The sequence below is a fragment of the Chlorocebus sabaeus genome, chromosome 26 (genome assembly GCF_047675955.1).
Source record: "Chlorocebus sabaeus isolate Y175 chromosome 26, mChlSab1.0.hap1, whole genome shotgun sequence".
NCBI classification, from domain to species: domain Eukaryota; kingdom Metazoa; phylum Chordata; class Mammalia; order Primates; family Cercopithecidae; genus Chlorocebus; species Chlorocebus sabaeus.
This window is the reverse complement of record NC_132929.1, coordinates 41,593,758-41,615,781: the sequence shown is the minus strand read 5'-3', so window position 1 is coordinate 41,615,781 and position 22,024 is coordinate 41,593,758. Positions and strand designations below refer to the sequence as shown.

The following is a 22,024-nucleotide window of genomic DNA, read 5'->3' as shown; positions in this document are numbered from 1 at the left end:
CGCTCTGCCCTTCTTAGCCTGTGTGACTATTTGCGTGGCTTGGCGGAAGAACTGATGGAGGTTTTGAGGCGCCAAAGCTTCCACCCACCTCTTGCTGCAGCCTGTACAGGGAGGAGCACTGCAAAGATGGGAAGGCCGCATGGGCATCGGTTCCTGGCCCCTGCCCCAAGGAGAGCCTGCGGGGCTGCTGATCCCTGACTGCCCCGTCTCTTGCAGGCTGCGACAGCGACCACTGGGGGCCCCACTGCAGCAACCGGTGCCAGTGCCAGAACGGCGCCCTGTGTAACCCCATCACAGGCGCCTGCGTGTGCGCCGCCGGCTTCCGTGGATGGCGCTGCGAGGAGCTCTGCGCGCCTGGCACCCACGGCAAGGGATGCCAGCTGCCGTGCCAGTGCCGACACGGTGCCAGCTGCGACCCCCGCACCGGCGAGTGCCTCTGCGCGCCTGGCTATACTGGCGTCTAGTGAGTCATGCGGCAGGGCCCGGACCGGGCGGGACCTGGAGGGGCGGGACTTGGAGGGTGCGTGGGTGGGGAGAGCTGGGGGGGGTGGAGGGGCTGGGGCGGGGCCTGGAGTGGCCGCCTTACCGCAGCTGCACACCCAGCCCTGGGCTCCTTGTGGGTGGGCTGGCTGGTGGGACCAGGAGGGTTGGGATAGTCTTGGCTGTGAAATCTCCTGTGAGTCTAAATGCCCAGACCTCACCCACGCGGGTCTCAGATTCCTGCCTTCCAGGACCCCGTTGACTGGTCCTTCCTGAGGCTGCCCAAGTGGGCGCTCCCTAAAACCCTCCCAGGAGGCCCTTCCTAGCAGAGACAGCCCTTATCTTGGAAGTCTCTTCTGACCTTACCCCATATGATGCTGCTCACCTGGGGCCTTCCCTTCTAGGGCATTTGGGAGAGGTGTGACACACATAGAGGGAGGTGAGGGTCCTGGGCAGATACCATGTACAGATTTGGGAGGATTACTCCGCTGTTCCTCTCCTCTACTTTCTCTCCCGAGACAGCGAACAGCCCCTCACTCCAGTTCTCTGGAGAATAGTATTGACAGGAGACCTACAAGACTGCTTAGCCGAGACCCCCTCAGAGGCAAGATTGAAGTTCTCCTCCCAACCCTGTAGCAGGCTCAGTGGCCTCTCCAACAGCCTAGATCCTGAGGGGTGGCCAAGGACTCTGACCACAGAGACGTTGTTGATTGAGGGTGTTCCCTACCCCGATGTCTGGTCAGCTCCCAAGTCCTAGTGAGCTAGAGGCCAGGGCCATTGGATGAAGGCCCAAGACCAAGACCCCATGCAAATCCTTCCCCACACTTCAACAGCGCCCAGTCCCTGCACATGAGCCTGTCATGGGAGCTGGGAGCCTTCCCGAGGGTGGAAGGAACGCGCTCCAGATTCTTCCCCTCTCTGAATCTAGGCGGATTCTTGAAGATGGGATCCATGGGCACTTTTCAGTGCCTTCATTCATGGGATTACTTTGGCCTGGCATGCCCTTCCTTCCATTCTCCTGGTGAAATTGACTTCACCTTTAAGGCCCAAGTAAAATGTCTTCCTCCTCGGGAAGCCTTCCTCAGCCTCCTCCCCAGAACAGTCTTCTTTTACACTAAGAACACTTAAGTCCATCCCAAAAGTATTGGCCCAAGCACCCTACATTCCAATGTATTCAGTCTGAGCCCTGCTTCCCCCTCCTGGCCGGGAGCAGGACTGCAGCTCAGCTGATGCAGATCCATTGACTGTGAAGGAATTCCTAGTGAACCCTGGAGCACTGGGGCCCTGCCACCTGATCTGAATGCTGCTGTGTCTAACACCTCTGCTTCTCCATGCAGCTGCGAGGAGCTGTGCCCTCCTGGGAGCCATGGAGCTCACTGTGAGCTGCGCTGCCCCTGCCAGAATGGGGGCATCTGCCACCACATCACTGGCGAGTGTGCCTGCCCCCCAGGCTGGACGGTAGGTGGGCCCAAAGGATCTGGGTGGGGCACTGTAAGAGGACTGAGCATTCCTCACTCACACACACCTTAAAAGGCTAAATTGGCCGGGTGCGGTGCTCACACCTGTAATCCCAGCACTTTGGGAGGCCAAGGCCTGCAGATCACTTGAGGTCAGGAGTTCGAGACCAGCCTGGCCAACATGGCAAAACCCAGTCTCTACTAAAAATACAAAAATTCGCGAGGCGTTGTGTCATACATCTGTAATCCCAGCTACTTGGGAGGCTGAGGCACAAGAATAACTTGAACCCAGGAGGCAGAGGTTGCAGCCAAGATTAAGTTACTGCACTCCAGCATGGGTGACAGAGTCAGACTCTGTCTCAAAAAAAAAAAAAAAAAAAAAAGTTATTCTCCCACTGTGAATACTCTCCCTCCTATTTATTGCCATAGGGCATCACTAAATGCTGCCAGTGGTGCCGTGGACACAGCTTTGAATCCCAGGTCTGCCATCTCTAAGTGCTGTGTGGCCTCAAGCAAGTTACTCACCTCTTTGAGCCTGTGGTCTCTCCTGTCCAAAGAAATTGAATTCTTCTTGTAAGATTAGCTCTGTCTTTGGGTGTAAGCACCCACATGAGCAGCCATGGGCCCTGGGCCAGAGGTGGCAGAAAAGGCTGGGAAAAGAGGAGAAACAGCAGGTATGGATGACCTGAATTTATCTAACTTCGCCCCCTGCACTTGCACACACACACATTCTGATTCTGTGGGCCGCAGAATCTGTATTTTAACAGGTACTGCAGGTGATTCTGATGTAGCCTCAAGCAGCCCAGGTCTCATGTCTGGGAAAAACCATTGTGGGAAAGGAGGATAAGATTTGTAACCTCATGGGCCTAAATTCAGGTCTCACAGCCAATGCTGACCCTGAAAAAAGCCTCAATTACTCTGCTTCCCCAAGTACAAAACTGATATAACAACAGTGAGCCCTGGCCTGCCCAGCTGCCATGGTTGGTGGCTGGCTCATGTGAGGCTATGCATGTCTAAAGTCCTTTGCAAACTCTGAAGCCCTCTACGATGGCTTGATTTCTATCCCTGGGTGCCACAAACCCTCCACAAGTCTCCTTTTAGCCAACACACCCTGCCTGCCAGTGCCTGCCCCGCAGACCAAGCCCTTAGAGGCAGTGAGTCAGCTGAAGCTGACCTTCCTGGGCTGCGTCCCTGCCTCTGACTCTCCAGTAACATGCTCTGTTTCAGGGGAAGCTCAGCGACACAGTCCGCCACCTCCCCTGGGGCCTGACGCTTTGCAAAGCCAGAGAGGACAGGGCTGCTGAGCAGAAGCAGGATATTTTAGGAGGCTGTGAATGCAGAGGTCACAGGGACAGAGGGGAGGACATCTGCAGGGCCCATCGATGCAGGCACAGTCTTGTCAGAATTTTTTTAGGGCAGGAAAAGGACCTTGAGGACCACTTGGTCCCACAGCATCCAAACCTGACTGCACACCAGAGCTGACAAGCAGGTGGCGGGGAGTTAAAATACAGATTCCCAGGCTGCGTCTGTGACCTCCTGGGACTGGGGGATCTCTATTTTTAATAAGCTCCCCAGATGGTTCTGAGGCAGCCAGTCCTGTCTGCAGGTCTGCGTTTGGAAAGAATTGATCTAGACCATAGGACTTCCTTCTGTGTTTCACAAAACCCTATGGTTTCTTGTGGGAGAACAGGGGCAGGAGCCTAATCATTAGGAATCTGGTGCCCACCCCACCCCCACCTCTCCATTTTAAGTGAGGTACTGCAGGTAAGATTTCACATATAAACAGGGTTTCCCAACTTTAAGAGATTTGGATCCCACTGGTCTGTCAATACCTTCCTTTCTCAGATGAAGAAGCTGAGGCTCAGAGGGGGTAAGGGACCTGTTCAAGACCACACTGGTAGTTAAGAGTGAGGTGGAGCTAGAATCTGGGTCTCCCGACTCCCAGCCCTTGGTGTCTGTCTGTCCATCTGTCTGTCTCCTCTGAGGAAGAAAAAGGGACTGCCACCACCTCTCCCATACCTGCCCATTTCTTGCACCCTGAACCAGTCTCTGGAAAGACCCTCTCATCTCCAACCAGCTTTCGGAAATCCACCCAGCAGGCGGGGTCCTCAGAGGCCCAGCTGCAGCGGAGAGGTCGGATCAGGAAGTGGTGGGCAGAACAAGCGCACAGCATCCCTTTGCCTGTAAAGGCCTCTCTGGAGACACTGCTGAGGCTCAGGTGGTTGAAGAGGGGGAAGGTGAGAAGAAAACACACGGAGAGATTGTATTTCTCCCCAGCACAGCGAGAGGTTTGTTCTTCCAGATGACAGGAAACTCTGTTGACAGAAGCCTTTGGATTGAGGACTTTATGTTTTTAATTTTATTGTAGACAATTGCATTTCTATTTTTGACATAGCATTTAACTTGCAGATTTGTATGAATTATTAATACCCCTTGTGCATGCAGAGTCACCGTATAATGAAGTTGCACTCATGCCTGAGGCTCCTCCCAGGGACAGCAGGGACCAAGGAACGGATACTGGGGAGAAGGCTCCCCACTTCAGCATCTTCCATTGCCTGACTTCCCAGTGGCCCTATGTGACTTCAACCACACATTTTCCAACTCAGGGATATACAGATTGCTGATTCACACCATGCACCTCCCCAAAGACCCGGGCCATTGTGTGGAACTGGAGAGAGGAGCTGCCAGGCCAGGAACTCTGGCTCTCCAGGCCCCTCCTTAGAGATTCCTGGCCACCAGGCCCTAAGCATGCCCACAGGATAGTCTGCTAGCCCAACATGAAGCCTGTTTCAGGCAGGGTCTTTGCAAAGAGCCTGGGGAATTGTTTCCCCTCTTTTTCTGGGCTCTGAGACCTTTCAAAGCAGAGAAATCGGTCTGAGTAGTTTGATGTGAGTGGGAACTAGAGACAGAGAGGGAGAAGGAAATAGGATTGACATCCCCCACCCTTAGGAGTTCATAGTCTTATGTTGGGGACTGGATACAGTGTGTGTGTGTGTGCCTACATGCATGCATACACACATACACACACACAAAGAAAAGAGACTGGAAGAGAGGAGGCTGAGGAGCTGGGAAACAGGACCAGTTATCCTGGAGGGCCAAAGAGAGGTTTTGCATGGTGAAATCCTATCTCTACTAAAAATACAAAAAGTCAGCCAGACATGGTGGTGGGCACCTGTAATCCCAGCTATTCAGAGGCTGAGGCAGGAGAATCGCTTGAAACCAGGAGGTAGAGGTTGCAGTGAGCCAAGATTGCGCCATTGCACTCCAGCCTGGGCAACAGAGCAAGACCCCATCTCAAGAAAAAAAAAAGAGAGGGGTGTTTTGGGGCCGAGGCCTAGCATTACAGATGCTCAGGTTTGAGAAAAAAGATTCATGGAGCCCCACTTCCTGGCCTGTGGCCTGGATCACCTTCACAGCACTCACACCAACCACAGCTCACTGTCCATTGAGGGTGTCCATGCCACCCTGGAGCATCACTGATCATTAGAAATGCCTTCAGATGCTTGGTGAGGCTGAGTTGCCTCCCCTCCAGGAGAGCTGGCATGGCCTTAAGCCCTTTCACCATCTTGGCCCCTTCTCTTCTTATGTTCTACTTAGCCAAGATCCTCTTTTTTTTTTTTTTTTGAGACAGTCTCGCTCTGTCGCCCAGGCTGGAGTGCAGTGGCGCAATCTTGGCTCACTGCAAGCTCCGCCTCCCGGGTTCACGCCATTCTCCTGCCTCAGCCTCCCAACTAGCTGGGACTATAGGCACCCGCCACCACGCCTGGCTAATTTTTTAGTAGAGATGGAGTTTCACCATGTTAGCCAGGATAGTCTCCATCTCCTGACCTCGTGATCCCCCTTCCTCAGCCTCCCAAAGTGCTGGTATTACGGGCGTGAGCCCCCACACCAGGCCACCAAGACCCTCTTAAAGTGCGACTGTTTTCCAGATTTTGACAAAGCCATTTGGTCTAACCAGTTCTGAGAGGAGCAGAAAATATCACCTTACCCCATGTCCAACCTTCTAGAAGCTACAGCAGTCCAAGATCCCACTACAATTGGAGATACACACTCAATTGACCACACGGCAAGTACATGAATCTGCTGAGGCTGCCATAACAAAGTGCCACAGACTAGGCGGCTTGAACAACAGAGACTGGTTCTCACAGTTCTGGAGGCTGGAAGTCCAAGATCAAGGTGTTGGCAGGGTTGGTTCCTTCTGAGCCTCTTTCCTTGGCTTGCAGATGGTCATCTTCTCCCTGTGTCTCTATGTTGTCTTTTTTCTGGGTCTGTCTTAGTCTCCTCTTCTTGTAAGGACATGAGTCATATTGGATGAGGGCCCACCCACATGACCTCATCTTAACTTGATTACCTATGTAAAGGTCCTGTTTCCAAATACAGTCACATTCTGAGGTACTGGAGGTTAAAACTTCAGCACAGGAATGTTGGCCGGGCACAGTGGCTCATGCCTGTAATCCCAGCACTTTGGGAGGCTGAGGCAGGTGGATCACCTGAGGTCAGGAGTTCGAGAGCAGCCTGGCCAACATGACAAAACCCAGTCTCTACTAAAAATACAAAAATTAGCTAGGCGTAGTGGTACATTCTTGTAATCCCAGCTACTTAGGAGGCCAAGGCAGGAGAATCACTTGAACCCAGGAGACAGAGGTTGCAGTGAGCTGAGATCATGTCATTGCACTCCAGACTGGGCAACAGAGTGAGACTCCATCTCAAAAAACAAACAAACAAAAAAGAGGAATGTTGAAGGGGTAGACTTCAGCTCACAGCAGCAGGAGAGAAACCACAGGCCGTAGCCCTCTCCTAAGCTGACTTCTCTGGCCGCTCTCTCCCCCTGCCTCTCCCTAAAAGGCTGTTCTTCCAGCCAGCAGTGGGTGATGACTCCTATGGTTCTCTTCCACTCTTCTCAGTCTCAGGTTATGTGGGGGCTCTCACCATGTGCCACCTCATCAAGTGTCAACTTGGTTCAATTACTATTAATTAAGTGCCCCCTGTTTAAGGCACTATACTAGGTTCCTTCACATCTCTAATCTCACTTCGTCTTTATAACCACCTGGAAGACTAGGAGTTACTACTCCCATTTTATAGATGAGAAAACTAAGGCTCAGAATGATCACCTGACTTATCCTAGCTCACCTATCTGGGAGGAGGCAGAGCTGAGATCTAAGCCCAAATCTTGACTTTGAACCCAGTGCTCTTCCCACCACACCAGGCAACAGGACCTCCAAAATATCCAATTCTCTCAGGCCCCAGGAGCTCAAACCAGGGAAGAGGACTAGAGATTTGGTGGGCTTGGATGCCTGCAGTTTGGGAATCCTGAGCAGGGGCTGAAAGAGGTGCTCACCCACTTCACCACACAGCCTCAATGGTGCCTGATTTCCCTAGGGAATGCTGGAGGGACACATTCTATGCACCAGACTTCTCTCCTGACCTCCTCAGGGAGCACTGGTTGTGTCTGAGAAGCACTAAAAAGGACAGGAACCTGGCCAGGTGTGGTGGCATGAGCCTGCAGTCCCAGCTCCTCAGGAGGCTGAGGCAGGAGGATCACTTGAGCCCAGAGGTTCAAGGTTACAGTGAGCTGGGACCGCAACACTGAACTTCAGCCTGGATGACAGAGTGAGACCCCATCTCTTAGGAAAAAAAAAAAGTTTTTTTGGCTGGGCGCAGTGGCTCATGCCTGTAATCCCAGCACTTTGGGAGGCTGAGGCAGGTGGATCACATGAGGTCAGGAGTTCAATACCAGCCTGGCCAACATGGTAAAACCCCATCTCTACTAAAAATACCAAAAATTTAGCTGGGCGTAGTGGTGGGTACCTGTAATTCCAGCTACTCAGGAGGCTGAGATAGGAGAATCGCTTGAACTCGGGAGGTGGAGGTTGCCGTGAGCCGAGATCACGCCATTATACTCCAGCCCGGACAACAAGAGTGAAACTCTGTCTCGGAAAAAAAGAAAAAAGTTTTTCCAAGAGTGTCCTTATCCAGCCCAGGACTGTAGAAGACTGAGTCAGATAGAAGCCAGAAAGACTTCTCCCCCCTCATGAATACCTAGAATTTTAATGTGCACTGAGAAAGGCCCCTGCCATACCTGGAGTACCCCCACCACCTCCAGGAGGAAGAAGGACCCCTACTCGGAGTGACTTTCGTCTTTTTCTTTTCTTTCTTTTTTTTGAGATGGAGTCTCACTGTGTTGCCCAGGCTGGAGTGCAGTGGCACAATATCGGCTCACTGCAACCTCCATCTCCCGGGTTCAAGTGATTGTCCTGCCTCAGCCTCCCGAGTAGCTGGGATTACAGGCACCTGCCATCACGCCTGACTAATTTTTGTATTTTTTACTAGCGCTGGGGTTTCGCCACATTGGCCAGGCTGGTCTGGAACTCCTGCCCTCAAGCAATTCACCTGCCTTGACATCCTTGAAGTGCTGGGGTTGCAGGCATGAGCCACCGCACCTGACCTCAGTGAATTTTCTCTCCCCTTTTCTCACACACGCACAGTCTCTCACTGTCCTCAGCTGCTTCTGCCCCCCCTCCCCCCTCCCCCCTCCTCCCTTCCTCCCCCCTCCCCCCTCCTCCCTTCCTCCCCCCTCCTTCCTCCCCCCTCCCCCCCTCCTCCCCCCTCCTCCCCCCCTCCTCCCCTCCTCCCTCCCCCCTTCCTCCCCCTCCCCCCTCCTCCCCCCTCCTCCCTTCCTCCCCCCTCCTTCCTCCCCCCTCCCCCCTCCTCCCCCCTCCCCCCTCCTCCCCCCTCCCCCCTTCCTCCCCCCTCCCCCCTCCTCCCCCCTCCCCCCTCCTCCCCTCTCCCCCCTCCTCCCCCCTCCCCCCTCCTCCCCTCCCCCCCTCCTCCCCCCTCCTCCCCTCCCCCCCTCCTCCCCCCTCCTCCCCCCTCCTCCCCCCTCCCCCCCTTCCCCCTTCCTCCCCCCTCCCCCCCTCCCCCCCTCCCCCCTCCCCCCTCACCTCCTCCCCCCTCCTCCCCCTCCTCCCCCCCTCACCTCAGTCCCTCCTCTCAGCCCCTCTACTTCTGCCTTGTGTGTGGAGGAGAGTCTGAGCTGAACGGCCTCCTATTTAACTCATTACAAGTAAACTAGATGATCTTGAAAGATGACTCTGCTCTGGCACAATTTTCCTGAACAAACTAGCTTCTAAGGGTTGGTGATTATTCGTGCTTAATAATTGTGTGTTGAACGAATTGATTAATTAATTGGAGGAACATCCTTGATCTCCATAAGAGAAATGACTGTCGGGCGTGCGCAGGGCTGGAAGGGCAGCAGGAGACAAGAGCAGGCTCAGATCTGTTAAAAACCTAAGACTCATGCGTGTAATTTTAAGTTATATAATACCGCAGGGCTAATACTGGGGGGCGGGGGAGTCCCCTGCTCCATTTACAAATCCTACTCCCTAAAGGCAACTACTTTCAAATCTTTTAGATATTTCTTCTGGCATTTCCCTCCATTTTTCTACATAACATGCTTTATAGCCATTTCTTGACTTTTTCATTTTAGACAGTCATTGAATCCTTTGACTTCCTGCTGTAGAATAAGATTCTACTCTGCCATACACACACATACAGATGCAAGCAACCCCTCTCCCACCCTCCCAGTGGACTTATATTACAATTTGTGGTTAAATCATTAAAAAAAAATTTAAGACACAGGATTTGGCTGGGTTGCCCAGGCTGGAGGGCAGTGGCTATTCACAGGCACGATCATAGCAAACTGCAGCCTTGAACTCCTGGGCTCAAGTGATCCTCCTGCCTCAGCCTCCTGAGTAGCTAGGACTACAGACAGGTACCGCCACGTCCAGCTTGGTTAAATTATTTTTTTAATATTTATGTTAATATGCATATGTATTGTTACTAATTTATCCTTAAAACTCTCTTGACAGAGCTCTCAGACTCCTCTCAATAGGGTCAGACCCATCAGAAGTCTCCCCAGGTTTTGCTTTTGTTTTGTTTATGAGGCAAGTTTCTTAGAAGCCTGCATCTTCTGTTCCAGTCCGAACTCTTTAACTCTTTGTTCTCCAGGCGTGCAGCATAGCTGTCATCTGGGGCTTCCTTTCACTGCTGTCCTGGGATTCCTTTCCCCTCTGTCTTCTGTTGGAGTCCCTAGTTCCTGGAATTCATGCCTTTCTTTATCTTGGGTAATTTCTTTTTTTTTTTTTTTTGGAGACAGTTTCGCTCTTGTTGCCCAGGCCGGAGTGCAGTGGTGTGATCTCGGCTCACTGCAACCTCCACCTCCTGGGTTCAAGTGATTCTCCTGCCTCAGCCTCCCCAGTAGCTGGGATTACAGGGATGCACCACCACACCCGGCTAATTTTGTATTTTTAGTAGAGATGGGGTTTCTCCGCGTTGGTCAGGCTGGTCTTGAACCTCAGGTGATCCGCCCACCTCAGCCTCCAAAAGTGCTGGGATTATAGGTGTGAGCCACCGTGCCCCGCTTTCTTGGGTTATTATTTTTTTATGGAAAACAAATCCTCCAGTAACTTTCTGAGAAAGTGTTTATGGAAGGTGAACTTTTTGAGGCTATTCAAATCTGAAAATGTCTTTATTGAGTCCCCTACTTTAGTGTTAGTTTAGTTGGGTGTAGAATTCTAAGTTGGAAATGATTTTTTTCCTCTGGATTTTTAAGGCATTGCTCCATTGTCTTCTGGCTTCTAGTTAAGAAGTCTAAAACCTTTTGATTCTTGATTTTTGTATGTTAGTTTTCCTCTTTGTATTTTCATTTTTGTTTTTGTAGAGATGAGATCTTGCTTTGTTGCCTAGGCTGGTCTCCAACTCCTGGCCTCAAGAGATCCTCCCACCTCAGCCTCCCAAAGTGCTAGAATTATAGGCATGAGCCACCACACTTAGCCTGTTTTCCTCTTTCTAAAAACTGTGAACATCATTTCTTTATCCACAGAGATATAAAAGTTTATGATAACATGGCCTGATGTGGGTCTTGTTTCATATTTTTGCTGGAGACTTTGTAGGCCTTTTCAGTTCAGAAACCCAGGTTCTTCATCCTTCCATTCTGGGAAATTATCTTTCATTATATTTTCCATTAATTTACTTACCTCTATTTTCTCTGTTCTACTGTCTGGAACTCCTGTTAGTTAGATGTCAGACCACCTGAACTGGTCCTCTAATTTCATTATATTTTCTCTATTATTTTTAATCTCATCTTTCTATCTTTGTCTCTTTCTCTCTCTGTTGTACTTTATAGATTTCCTCAACTTTCTTTTGGCTCTTCTATTGCAACATTTTAATTTCTGCCATCTTATTTTTAATTTTCAAGACTTCTTTCCTACTCTCTGGATATCCTCTTTTATAGCACTCTATTCTTTCACAGGTGCAATATTTTCTTATAGCTACCTGAGCATGTTCATTTTAATTATGATAGAGGCTTTTTTCCTTCTCTTTTTTTTAGGTTTTCCTTGCTCCAGGCATGGTTCCTATTTCCTCTGTGTTCCTGTTGTCTATTTGTTTATTTCAGTGTTTCTCTTTCATGTGAGGGCCTGTTTCAAATATCTGGTGATCCTTGGCCATCTGTTCACGTTTTACAGTGAGCCTCAGAAAAGCTAATTGGACACCTGGGGGTGGAGGGTGATGTCAGGCGTGTTGACTGATGGGACTCTCAACTATCAATATCTTTAGGTCATTTCTCTTGAACTCCTCAGTGTCCCTAGAAAGGAACCCTCCAACCTCCTGCCACAGGGAGTTCAGTCCGGCAGTCAGCCTTTAGGAGCACAGCAGGGAAGAGACCAGCAGGAGAGTTCCACCCCCACCTTCATCTGTGCCTGTGTCTCTTGTCCACAGCCTGTGACACCAACCTCTCTGAAAGACTTGGACAATTCACCAGGCTATTCAAGGTGGGGGGTGGGGGGCAGAGATTAGGGGTCTAATTCCCTATTTTATAAACTTTCAAACAGTCCTGTTTTGATCCTACCTGCACCTTCACCTTCAGAGGGTCCCAGTGTCTCTGATTCCTGAGCTTTTTGAGGTTACAAAGGACTTCATCACCCAGCATTATGACACTCCCTTTGCAGGCACTTAACATTGCCCAGGAAGCAGAAACCAAAGCAGTTATCGCTCCTCCACCTGCTTTTCCATCTTCCAGTGTGTGACATCCCTTGTCTCCTATTCCTCTTTTCCTTGTAGGTTTATACCTGTACCCCTTTAACTCTCGTCAGTTGGGTTTGGGAAAGAAGTTGAGCAAAGTGCACGTCTCCACACCAGCATGTTTACTCAGCCTCCTTCCTTGTGTCTCCTCAGCACTTTACTGTGTACCCATGTGAGAGTACTTAGTGCCTTGTACTTAGCTGTTTCCTTGGCTCTCTCTGCAGTAGACTAGGAAGACAGGAATCAAGTCAAATCACCCCTAGTGTCTAATACAGCACCTCGTATACAATAGTCAGTTTCTAAATTGTGCTGAATAACTGGATGAGCAAGTTAGCCTCAGTCTCCCATCTCCCATCTCTAAGAGGAGGGCTTTGGAGCCCGGGTGTCCAGCTGGCTGAACTTCTTCTGGGAAGTTGGGTGGTCCCTGGAGCCACAGCAGCTGTGCCATTCCCAGGAAAGTTTGGCATCTCTGGAGCACCACCATACATGCCTTCCCACCTCTGTTTCAGGGAGCAGTGTGTGCCCAGCCCTGCCCACCAGGAACATTTGGCCAGAACTGCAGCCAGGACTGTCCTTGCCACCATGGAGGGCAGTGTGACCACGTGACTGGACAGTGCCACTGTACAGCTGGATACATGGGGGACAGGTAAGGATAATGTTAACTGTTGTCTTTGCTGTCCATTTTACTCATATTCACAGGAGCCTTGCAGAGAACAGCTCATAGCTCTCTCTCTGCCAGCCTTCCAGTTCCTTTCTCAGAAAGCACTCTGAGCTCTCCTGCCAGAGAGAGTTGGCTCCTGATCCCTCCTCACCCTCGGCCTGCAGAGACACCCTCTTCTCTGGCCTAGTGGCCCAAGCCCTGCATTTGCATGGGCTCACCTAGGGGAAGGCCGTGAGCACCTGCCCCCACTCTCTACTCTCTGCACTCATGGAGGGAGGCAGCGGCACAGATAATCCAAGGAAGTTGAGAGTGCAAAACCATTTCGCATGTTTTGCACGATTTCTTCTGGAAGGGGATTTTTAGTCCTAATTTGGGTTCCACCAAAAGGATACTGGCATCAGTTTGCATCCTCTGAAGGCCTGCGGCTTAAGAGCAGACTGAAGGAGGGTGCCAGTGTCCCGGAATGAAACCAGCCTTGCAGAGTGGATAATCAAAAAACACAGAACTGGCAAATTGCCATATGTGCACACGTGCCACAGCTGGAAGAAGGAGGCCATGATGACAGGGCAGGTGCAGAGGAAAAGGGAGAAACCAGCGTGTGTGATGGTGAGTAGATTGGAAGCTGGAAAAAGATATTTGAAACCCACAGAACCCGGGCCAAGTCTCCTCCCTCTCACTCTTGACTACATGGGTCTCTTCAAGCAGAGAAGGGCTGTACACCCCATGCCTGGTTCTCTGGGGATCCATATTTCACTTCTGGCTCCTGGATTTTATGCTCTTCTCAGACAAAATGAGGAAACATTTTTCATCATTCCCTGCCTGGGTGACACCAGGAAGCCAGGAGGGAGGCTGAGTTAACTAATGAATCCCTCTGTTTCTAACAGACATAATCGGGGCTTCTCCAGTTCTCACTAGAATCAGCCCCAAATCCTTAGTGATGTCCAGAAAAGAGACTGTTCATTAGCCTTGGGCTGATTTACCTCCAGCTGGAAGTCTTTTAAGCCAGATCTGATCTCTTTGTGAGCCAGTGTTCATCAATGTGAACTTCCCCAGCGTAGAACGTGGGGTGTGGCATCTGGGGATCCGTCCCTCCCTGACCCGTGGGAGGGAGGGCTGAAACATTGAGTCCAGTTCCCATCCTCATCATCTCCCCACATAAGGAAATGCTCAGGATGAGCCAGTATGGACTGGAACCAGGAAGACCCTCAAGCCAGCACAGGACTCCTTTGTCAGTCCACTTTCTCATGAGAGTGCAAACTGCTCGCTTGTTGTTGGAAATGAGCAGGCCCAGGACTCTAGCCGGCTGGACTCCACACGAGTAGACCCTAGTTCATTGGTGCTCTCGATTTTCCCTGTAAAGATGTGCCAAATAGAGAAATAATCCAAAATCTCTCTGCTTGCTGGAGCCTGGTCCATGATCCTGGGCAGAGAGGAACCTCTGAAGTCAAGGGGCCCTCCAGCAAGCTTTGTCAATCAACCACAGGAGAGTTCAATAGGAGGCCAGGCAGCATTTGGGCTTCTCACCTAAACGGGCTGTCTGGTGTTTAATATTTTGTAAAATTGCCTCCATTAATTTCGTAGGTGACAGCTGCATTAACCCACCCAAATCATCACAAGCATATTAAAGTTGAGTGGGTGTAATAATGCAGGCCTCCCCGGATAGGCAGAAACCAGTGCAAATTAAACACGAAATGTAACGAGGGCTTTGCAGCTCATTTTGTAATTTAATTGAGCAATGTATCTGGTTGTTAATGGCAATATCGGACACATTAGATTGATATGGTGCAAAGGAAGAATGTTTAAGTAGAAAACTAATTCCTGCTGTGATTACCCTTCTGTTCCATGGGCCCCGTTATTAGCATGCTTTGTGTAAAATTCATTAGCTGTCGTTGCTTGAGCTCTAAATAAATAAGTTGTTTAAATTGTGAGTAGGGAAAAAAAGAGGCTGATTATGTAAATGAATGAGGTTGTCAATATTTCATTTCCAGATTGTTTTTCTGGGGCTGTAGATTCGGTCACCCAAAAACTGTAGTGGGCTAGGGAATTGCCTTTCTGAGGAGCTTAGGTTTCAGGGCTCTGTCCAGTCCTGCTAGGCAGGAGGGAGCAGGAATGTTTGAAAAGGAGCAGGTATCAGGAAGTATCTGGTTTGAGTTTTTTCACCCGACATTTGAGAGACATTCGAGGCCAGCAAAGCACAGTGACTTCTGGAGAAATCCATTTGCAGGCTGAACAGGGGCTGGCAATTCAGATAGTGATTATTCAGGTCTTCAGCTGCTCTTTTCCTCCTTTCTGCCTCAGTTTCCCTCCTTCCCTTCCCCCATTCTACTTCTCTTCCTTCTGTCTTCTACTTTCCATTCCTTCTCCAGACATCCCCTTCTTTCTTGCCTCTTCTTCCCTCTTTTTTCTGCTCTCTTTCCCTTCATGAGGCCTCAGATTGACTGACATGTGACATGATTTACAGAAAGACAATCTGGGGTCATCTTGGCCACATGCAGGCTGCGTGAGCTTGGAGCAATTGCCTCACTTGTCCCATGGCAGCCTCCTTAACTCCACAGTGAGGGTGATGAGAGTATCTGCTGCTCCAGGGGCTGGGGACGGGCTCTGGGGCCTGAGCAGCTGGAAGCCCCTCGGTATACGGTGCCCAGGGGTGTTGTCATCATGATCCCTGCTGCCCCATTGTTCTGCCAGATCACTCGTTTACACAGTGGCTCTGAGAGGGGAGAGCTGGCGGCATCTTCTTAGGAAGGAAGCACACAAGGCCAGACCCCAGTCACTGTCCTCTTCTCCTTGTCATTGTGGGCACAGGGCAACGAAAGCACAGAAGAGAGACAAGGACACCCCAGTCTCAAGTTGCCAAGGCTGGTGCCCCACACGCTGGCTGCTCTCATCCCCCACACACTTGCTAGCTGGCCCTGCCGCATCCACGAGGGTCTGGCCACTCATCCTCACCATAAACAACTGAGTCACCCAGACACAGAATCTCCCTGCCCTGTCTGTAGAAGAATATTTCCATCCCCATGATCCTCCAAAATACATAATAAAGAAGTTAGAACTGTATTTTTTTTTTAAATTGCTTTTCCCCTCTGATTACTGTAGAAGATATATAGAAAACCTGGAAAATTGAAACATCTGATAATTAAAACACTCCTCAAATCCACTCTACTATCAACATTTTAGAATTTTTCCCTTTGGGCTTTTTCATGCCTGAATTTAAGGCCAGAAGGTCAGATGGGCTCTGTTATAAGAACTGTTGAAAACAATATTAACATGAGTACTAATGAAAATCACTAACTTTTCAAATTGAGCCCCAGTTATGGGCTGGGTACCTTTCTAAATGTTTACACATATTATCCCATTTAATTCTTACAGAACCTGATGAGGTTTAGTGAGTATCATCCCATTTTACAAAAAGGAAGAGGATGTCAGAGCTTTAGGTTAGTTCTCCATTATCCGCACTGTTGAATCAGTGCTGGAACAAAGATAACCCACAGAACTCCGGAGGCCATTTCCATTTGTCTTTGGGATGCAAGAAATTGTCTCCCTCTTTTACCCCTTATTCCCCCAGGTTTACCCCTTGACTTATCCGGATCTAGTTGCTGTGACAATAAATTTGCATCCCCTGGGAAAGAGCCCAAGGTAGGGGTAACAGGTGTTGAGGCACATTCAGGAAACCAGGTGTTCAGCAGTGGAGGTCACACTCACCCACGGAGGAGCCACACCCATGGTTGTGAGTTAGATGAAGTTGAATAATTATCCTCATGTTGGCAGCTCCAAGTACTAGCCCAGACATGCATAGGACACAAAGGGGGTCCCAGGCTTCCTCCTTGGGGGCTCATAGGCTGATGGGAGAGACTCAGCCCCTACCTTGAGGGGACACTCTTCCAAGGAAGGGAACATAGCCCTTGTCACAGGGCATTCTATAGTCCCATGAAGGAGGATGCTTCCTGTACTCGAGGGAAAATCCAGAGTCAGGGAGGGGACATGTCTCCCAGTAGGACAAGAGAGACTCTACATCTGCCCAAAAGGCTCACAAACCAGAGACACTGTATAGAAACAAAATCACCCCATTTCATCAAATCTAAGGTGCCACTGATTGTGAGATGCATCATTATTTCATACACTGCAAAGAAGGAAAAACACTGGCAATTAAACTATGACATGTCATCAGACATAAGGCTTATCTGATTTATTTCAGAGATATAAAAATATATTTGAAAAACAAGGTGGCTCATGCCTGTAATCCCAGCCCTTGGGGAGGCTGAGGCAGGCAGATCATGAGGTCAAGAGATTGAGACCATCTTGGCCAACGTGGTGAAACCCCGTCTCTACTAAAAATACAAAAACTAGCTGGGCATGGCGGTGCACACCTGTAGTCCCAGCTACTTGGGAGGCTGAGGCAGGAGAATCACTTGAACCTGGGAGGCAGAGGTTGTAGCGAGATCGTGCCATTCCAGCCTGGGCGACAGAGTGAGACTCTGTCTCAAACAAACAAAAAAAAACCAAGGTGTTTTTAAACCTACCTAAATGGTTTTTTGTTTAACGGGTGCGGCGTTTCAGTTTGGGAAGATGGAAACGTTCTGGAGATGGGTGGTGGTGATGTAGCACAACAGTGCGAATGTGCTTAATGCCACTGAACTGTACGTAGTTAAAATCATCAATTCTATGCTGTGCACTGTCTTAGTCTGCTCATGCCACTATAACAAAATACCCAAGACTGAGTAATTTATAAACAACAGACATTGATTCTCACAGTTCTGGAGGCTGAGAAGTTCAAGATCAAGAGGCCAGCAGGTTTGGTGTCTGATGAAGGCCCCAATCTCTGCTTCCAAAATGGTGCCTTGAAGCCTGTATCCTCAGAGGGTGAAAGGAATAGAAGAGCCAAAAAAAAAAAAGGGACCTCAGTGGCTCCCTGCAGCCCTTTTATAAGAGCGCTAATCCATTCATGCCCTAATCACCTCCCAAAGGCCAAAGGCCACACCTCCTCATACCTTGGCATTGGGTGTTAAGTTTCAATGAGAATTTTGAGAGAAGCATTTAAACCATAACATGTATAGTTCACCACAACTTTAATTTTTTTTTTAAAAAAAATACTAGTCTTGGAATCAATAAAATATGGTAATACAAACTCATTGCTGGGGGCACTGAGGAGACCTGGCGTGAAAGGCAGAAATGACTGGGGTGAACTAAACCCTGGAATACTTCCTGGAGGAGGAGAGAGAAAAGGGGAGGAGGCTGTGAGGAGGGTGGAGCACACCAGGCCTGGGCCAGATGACCAGGAGGATCACATCCTGGAGGATCTTGAAGCACAGGTGAGGGATCCCAGCCCACAGCCTCAGCCACACTCTGCTCTCCCACAGGTGCCAAGAGGAGTGCCCCTTCGGGACCTTCGGCTTCCAGTGCTCACAGCGCTGTGACTGCCACAATGGTGGGCAGTGTTCACCCACCACGGGTGCCTGCGAGTGTGAGCCTGGCTACAAGGGCCCGCGCTGCCAGGAGCGACTGTGCCCAGAGGGCCTTCATGGCCCAGGCTGCACCCTGCCCTGCCCCTGTGACGCTGACAACACCATCAGGTATGAGCTGGGAACGGGCGAACTTGGGACAAGGGCGGGGGGCACTCAGGTAGAAAGGAGGCTTGCTAGGATATAGCCCCCCCACCTCTGGCACGGACATCCAGGCAGGGTGGGGAAAGGGCTAGGACCTCAGCACTGAGCCCTGAGAACTACTTTGATGAAAAGAAGGGGAAGCCAAGGCCACATAGCCACAGTCAGGACTAGAGCCAGATCACTCAACTCTGTCCACCACACCTGGCCGCCTGCACTTCCAAATGTGCCTCTCTGAAACTCCACACATGGGAGCAAGGAGGTGGGGTGGAGCACAGCTGCATGACCCTGGGGGCTGGGATGGCAGGGCTCAGGTGCCACAAGCTCTGAGCACATTGTCCTGGAGAATATTTCCCCTCCACTTGTGTGGCATCCAACCAGAGCCAGGGCCACTAGGGCAGAAGTAGAGGCTTGAGCTGCAGGAGGTCAGGACTAGAAAGGACCTTAAAAATCAGTAGGGCCATCCCAGGGCCTAGGGAGGGTTGTCCCAACAGGCCCTGGCAAGGGTAGAGAAGCAGGAACAACAGGGGCAGCCCTTTATCAGGGCCTGGACTTGGGGCCAGCCCCTCCCTCAGCACTCTGTGTCCTTTGTGGCTTGGGGACATCTGGGCAGAATTTGCCCCCCCATCCCCCACTTCCAAAGGAGTCTGAACCTGTGAAGCCAGAGCTGCTCTGGGTACTACTCCCAGCTCCCTTCCCTGCCCGCTTCATGCACCAATAGGCACTGCCCCTGGGTAAAAATTGAGGCTGCCAGCCTCACATAAATGCCCCCACAGCCCTTTATCGTGGCTGCCTCTTATCTGGGTGATGAAGGTCAGGGGAGCATCCCTTCTCCCTCAGGCCTACGGACAGCCCAGGGAAGACCAGCCACACCGGGCATGGGTGCTGCTGCTGTTTGCAGGGCAGACAGAGAATCCCTCTGCTCTGTAGCCCTGTCCCTGGGACAGCCAGGACTTAGCCTTGGCCGCTCTTCGCTTCCAGGCTTTGATCTTTCACAAATCACTCTGGAGCCTCGTTCATTGCAAGCAGAGTCATCTCAGCAAGGGCTATGAGTCAAACGAAAAGTCCTCCCTCCCTAGAGTGGAGCAGCTGGGGTGGTGTGAGGCAAAGGTGGAGCGCCCAGGAAGGAGATTGTCCAGAGAGGGTGCTAGAGCCAGTGGAGTTGGTCTGTCCATGACCTGAGCATTCATTCACTCAGTCATTCATTCAGCAAACACTGAGCGCCTGCAGGGCTGGGCTGTGAGGAGGAAACACTAAGCACCTTCTACCATATTTCTTCAAATACAAGACAATAACAGTAGTGAGGCACAGCTTTATTTGGGTTACTACTAGGAAAATTCTATCAACTGAACCATGACACACCATTGATTGTATAACATACCCAATATCAGAGATGTGAAAATGTAGAGGAGACGTACATCTTAGAATTGATGAAATATATGTGGCTGGCCCTGCTAGGTTCCAACATGTGCCCAAGTAACTGTGACCCAGGACTATGTGATGCTCGTCAGGGAAGGCTTCCTAGAGGAGGTGGCATCTGCACTGGGTTTGGAGAGCAGAGCGAGAGCTCCAAGGCGCTAATTACAGAAGTCCCACATGGCTGGTCAGGGGACTGGGCCAGCTGGCTCAGACTGTTCCATGTGTCTAAATATTAATATTCCAGGATCTGTCACTGTTGGGAAGCTGAGGGAGGACCCTCTCCGAGACAGGAAGCAAGGCTGATGCCGGGGTCAAAGGCAGGGAGCTCCTGCCACAGAAATCTAACCAAGCCCCAAATTAAAGGGCTATTGTTTTCCTCCCGTGCCTGGGCAACCATGCCCTGTATAATTCATCCTTCCTCTGAAGGAGTCCTGGATGCATTATTAATCGGACAGGACTCCCTCTTCTCTCCCACTAATCTCAGCCCATCCAATATTGATGATTATTTGCTTTACTGTCTTTAAAACGTATCATGTGTCAGGGACTGGGAGGGAGTAGCGGTTCTTCAGAGTGGGGGCTCTGAGTGTGCCCACCAGTCGACTCCCCGGCCTGGTGTCCTCTGAGTCTGCATCACCATCTCCTTGAGGAGGTGGGCTCCCGGAGGGCACCAGCAGCCTAGCTTGTCCATTCTTGTGGCCTCTAGCCTCAGCATTGCACAGTGCCTGCACAGAGTAGGCCTTCAGTAAGAGGAGTCCCTGAACTCATCTTAAACAGCCCATCCCTCTAGGAGGTTCTACCCATTAGCTGAAGTCAACCCTATTTTTTAAAAAAAACATATTTCCCCCTTTCTCTTGGTACACTGGCCCACTGAGCCCCTGGCACAAAGTTTTTGTTCAGTTGAGGTTAGGGTTTCTCAACCCTGCCACCATGAACATTTTGGGCTGGGGAATTCTTTGTTGTAGAGGGCTGTCCTGTGCTTTGTAGAATGTTGAGCAGCATCCCTGGCCTCTACCCACTAGATGCCAGTAGCATCCTTCTTCCACTGCCCAGTTCTGACAATCAGAAATGTTTCCAGACATTGCCGGATGTCTCAGGGTGGGGCGGGGCAGGAAAAATTCCCGGAGGTTGAGAGCCTCTGGGCTAAATGAACTCTCTCATGCTGCACTTGATTGTTCTTATGGACACCAGAAAACAGCTCTCTTCCTCTATGTGGATAGAGGGAAGCCCCTCTCTTCCCATGAGGCTTTTTTGGCCCATTATAGAGTCTTCTCTTGAGATTCAAGAAAAGCCAAGGAATGACTGTGTGACTTCTAATCTTAAGACAGTTAAAGTTCAGGTACTGAGTGGGGATTGGGACTTCTGAGTCCTGCCCTCAAACCTACCTCTGTCTAAGCAAGTGTCCGTAATAAGGGCACTTGATATATGCACATAAGAAATATGTCCTTCTCCTCTCTATGCATAAATTTCCCAATCTGTCCATCACCTTTCATCAACCCAGTGGGGGGAAATGTTCTCCTGTGGTCTTTGAAAGTGAAGCTTCCACCCAACTTCCTGCGAGAAGGAACATGGGGTCCCTAGAAGCCTAGCCTCAATGCTCCCTGCCTTCTGCAGAACTTACAAGAAAGCCCCCACCACAACAGCGTGCAAGGTCTTGAGCATCTTTCCTAAGGAGACAAAGTAATCCCAGCCCCCAGCCAAAGAAAGCGCTATCCACCCAGCTCCAGCCTCTCTCTGGTCTATGCCCTTCCAGCAAGGCTGCTGCACAGAGGTTGAATCCATGCCCTGGGAAGGAAGAAGTGGCTGGTAAGATTCTCCAACTCTTCATTCCCGTTATCAACTCTTTGTAGCACACAAAAAGAAACCATCCTCCTTCATACAGGAATAACCTTGAGAAAGAAAGCACCTGTGTATATGGGCTCTTAAATGTCCCCTCCACAATTGGATTGTCATAGACTAATTCCAGCAGCCAGGATCGTGTATTACCTTTGAAAGATTTGATTCAGCCAACAGATGCGGCATTGATAGAAATCTCATAGCAGCTGAAAGAAAGGCAGAAAAATCCACTCTGGAAGGATTCCTGTATTGTTCAGCTTTCAGTTCCTATTAACTTGTGATTAATCTATGTCTGGGGGAAATGGGAGAAAAGAAAAAACCAGAGAGAATGGAACCAGGCTAAACAACAGTGACTGTAACTTCTGCCTGAGCCAAAAACAGCAGCCCCTGGCCTGCCATGTGACTCAAGAGAATGGGGACCACCACCGGGAAGAAGGGATGCCTGGGAGAGGGGCTGTGCAAGTCACTCTGCTGAGGGACAGAGGTTCCAAGCA

General features: G+C 50.4%; 1 protein-coding gene across 11 annotated transcripts in view; it reads left to right on the top strand.

Annotated features, from left to right (window-relative positions):
* Positions 1–22,024, top strand: part of MEGF11 (multiple EGF like domains 11) — a 380,349-nt gene that overhangs the window by 295,452 nt on the left and 62,873 nt on the right. For all 11 annotated transcript variants that reach the window (XR_012091518.1, XM_073012262.1, XM_038008853.2 and 8 more), the window contains 4 exons: positions 217–463; positions 1,818–1,938; positions 12,527–12,663; positions 18,036–18,248. Coding sequence is in view for 10 of the 11 variants with exons in the window: in XM_073012262.1 (XP_072868363.1) it covers positions 217–463; positions 1,818–1,938; positions 12,527–12,663; positions 18,036–18,248 (718 nt within the window). In the remaining variant the exon portion in view is untranslated. The remainder of the gene's footprint in view (positions 1–216; positions 464–1,817; positions 1,939–12,526; positions 12,664–18,035; positions 18,249–22,024) is intronic.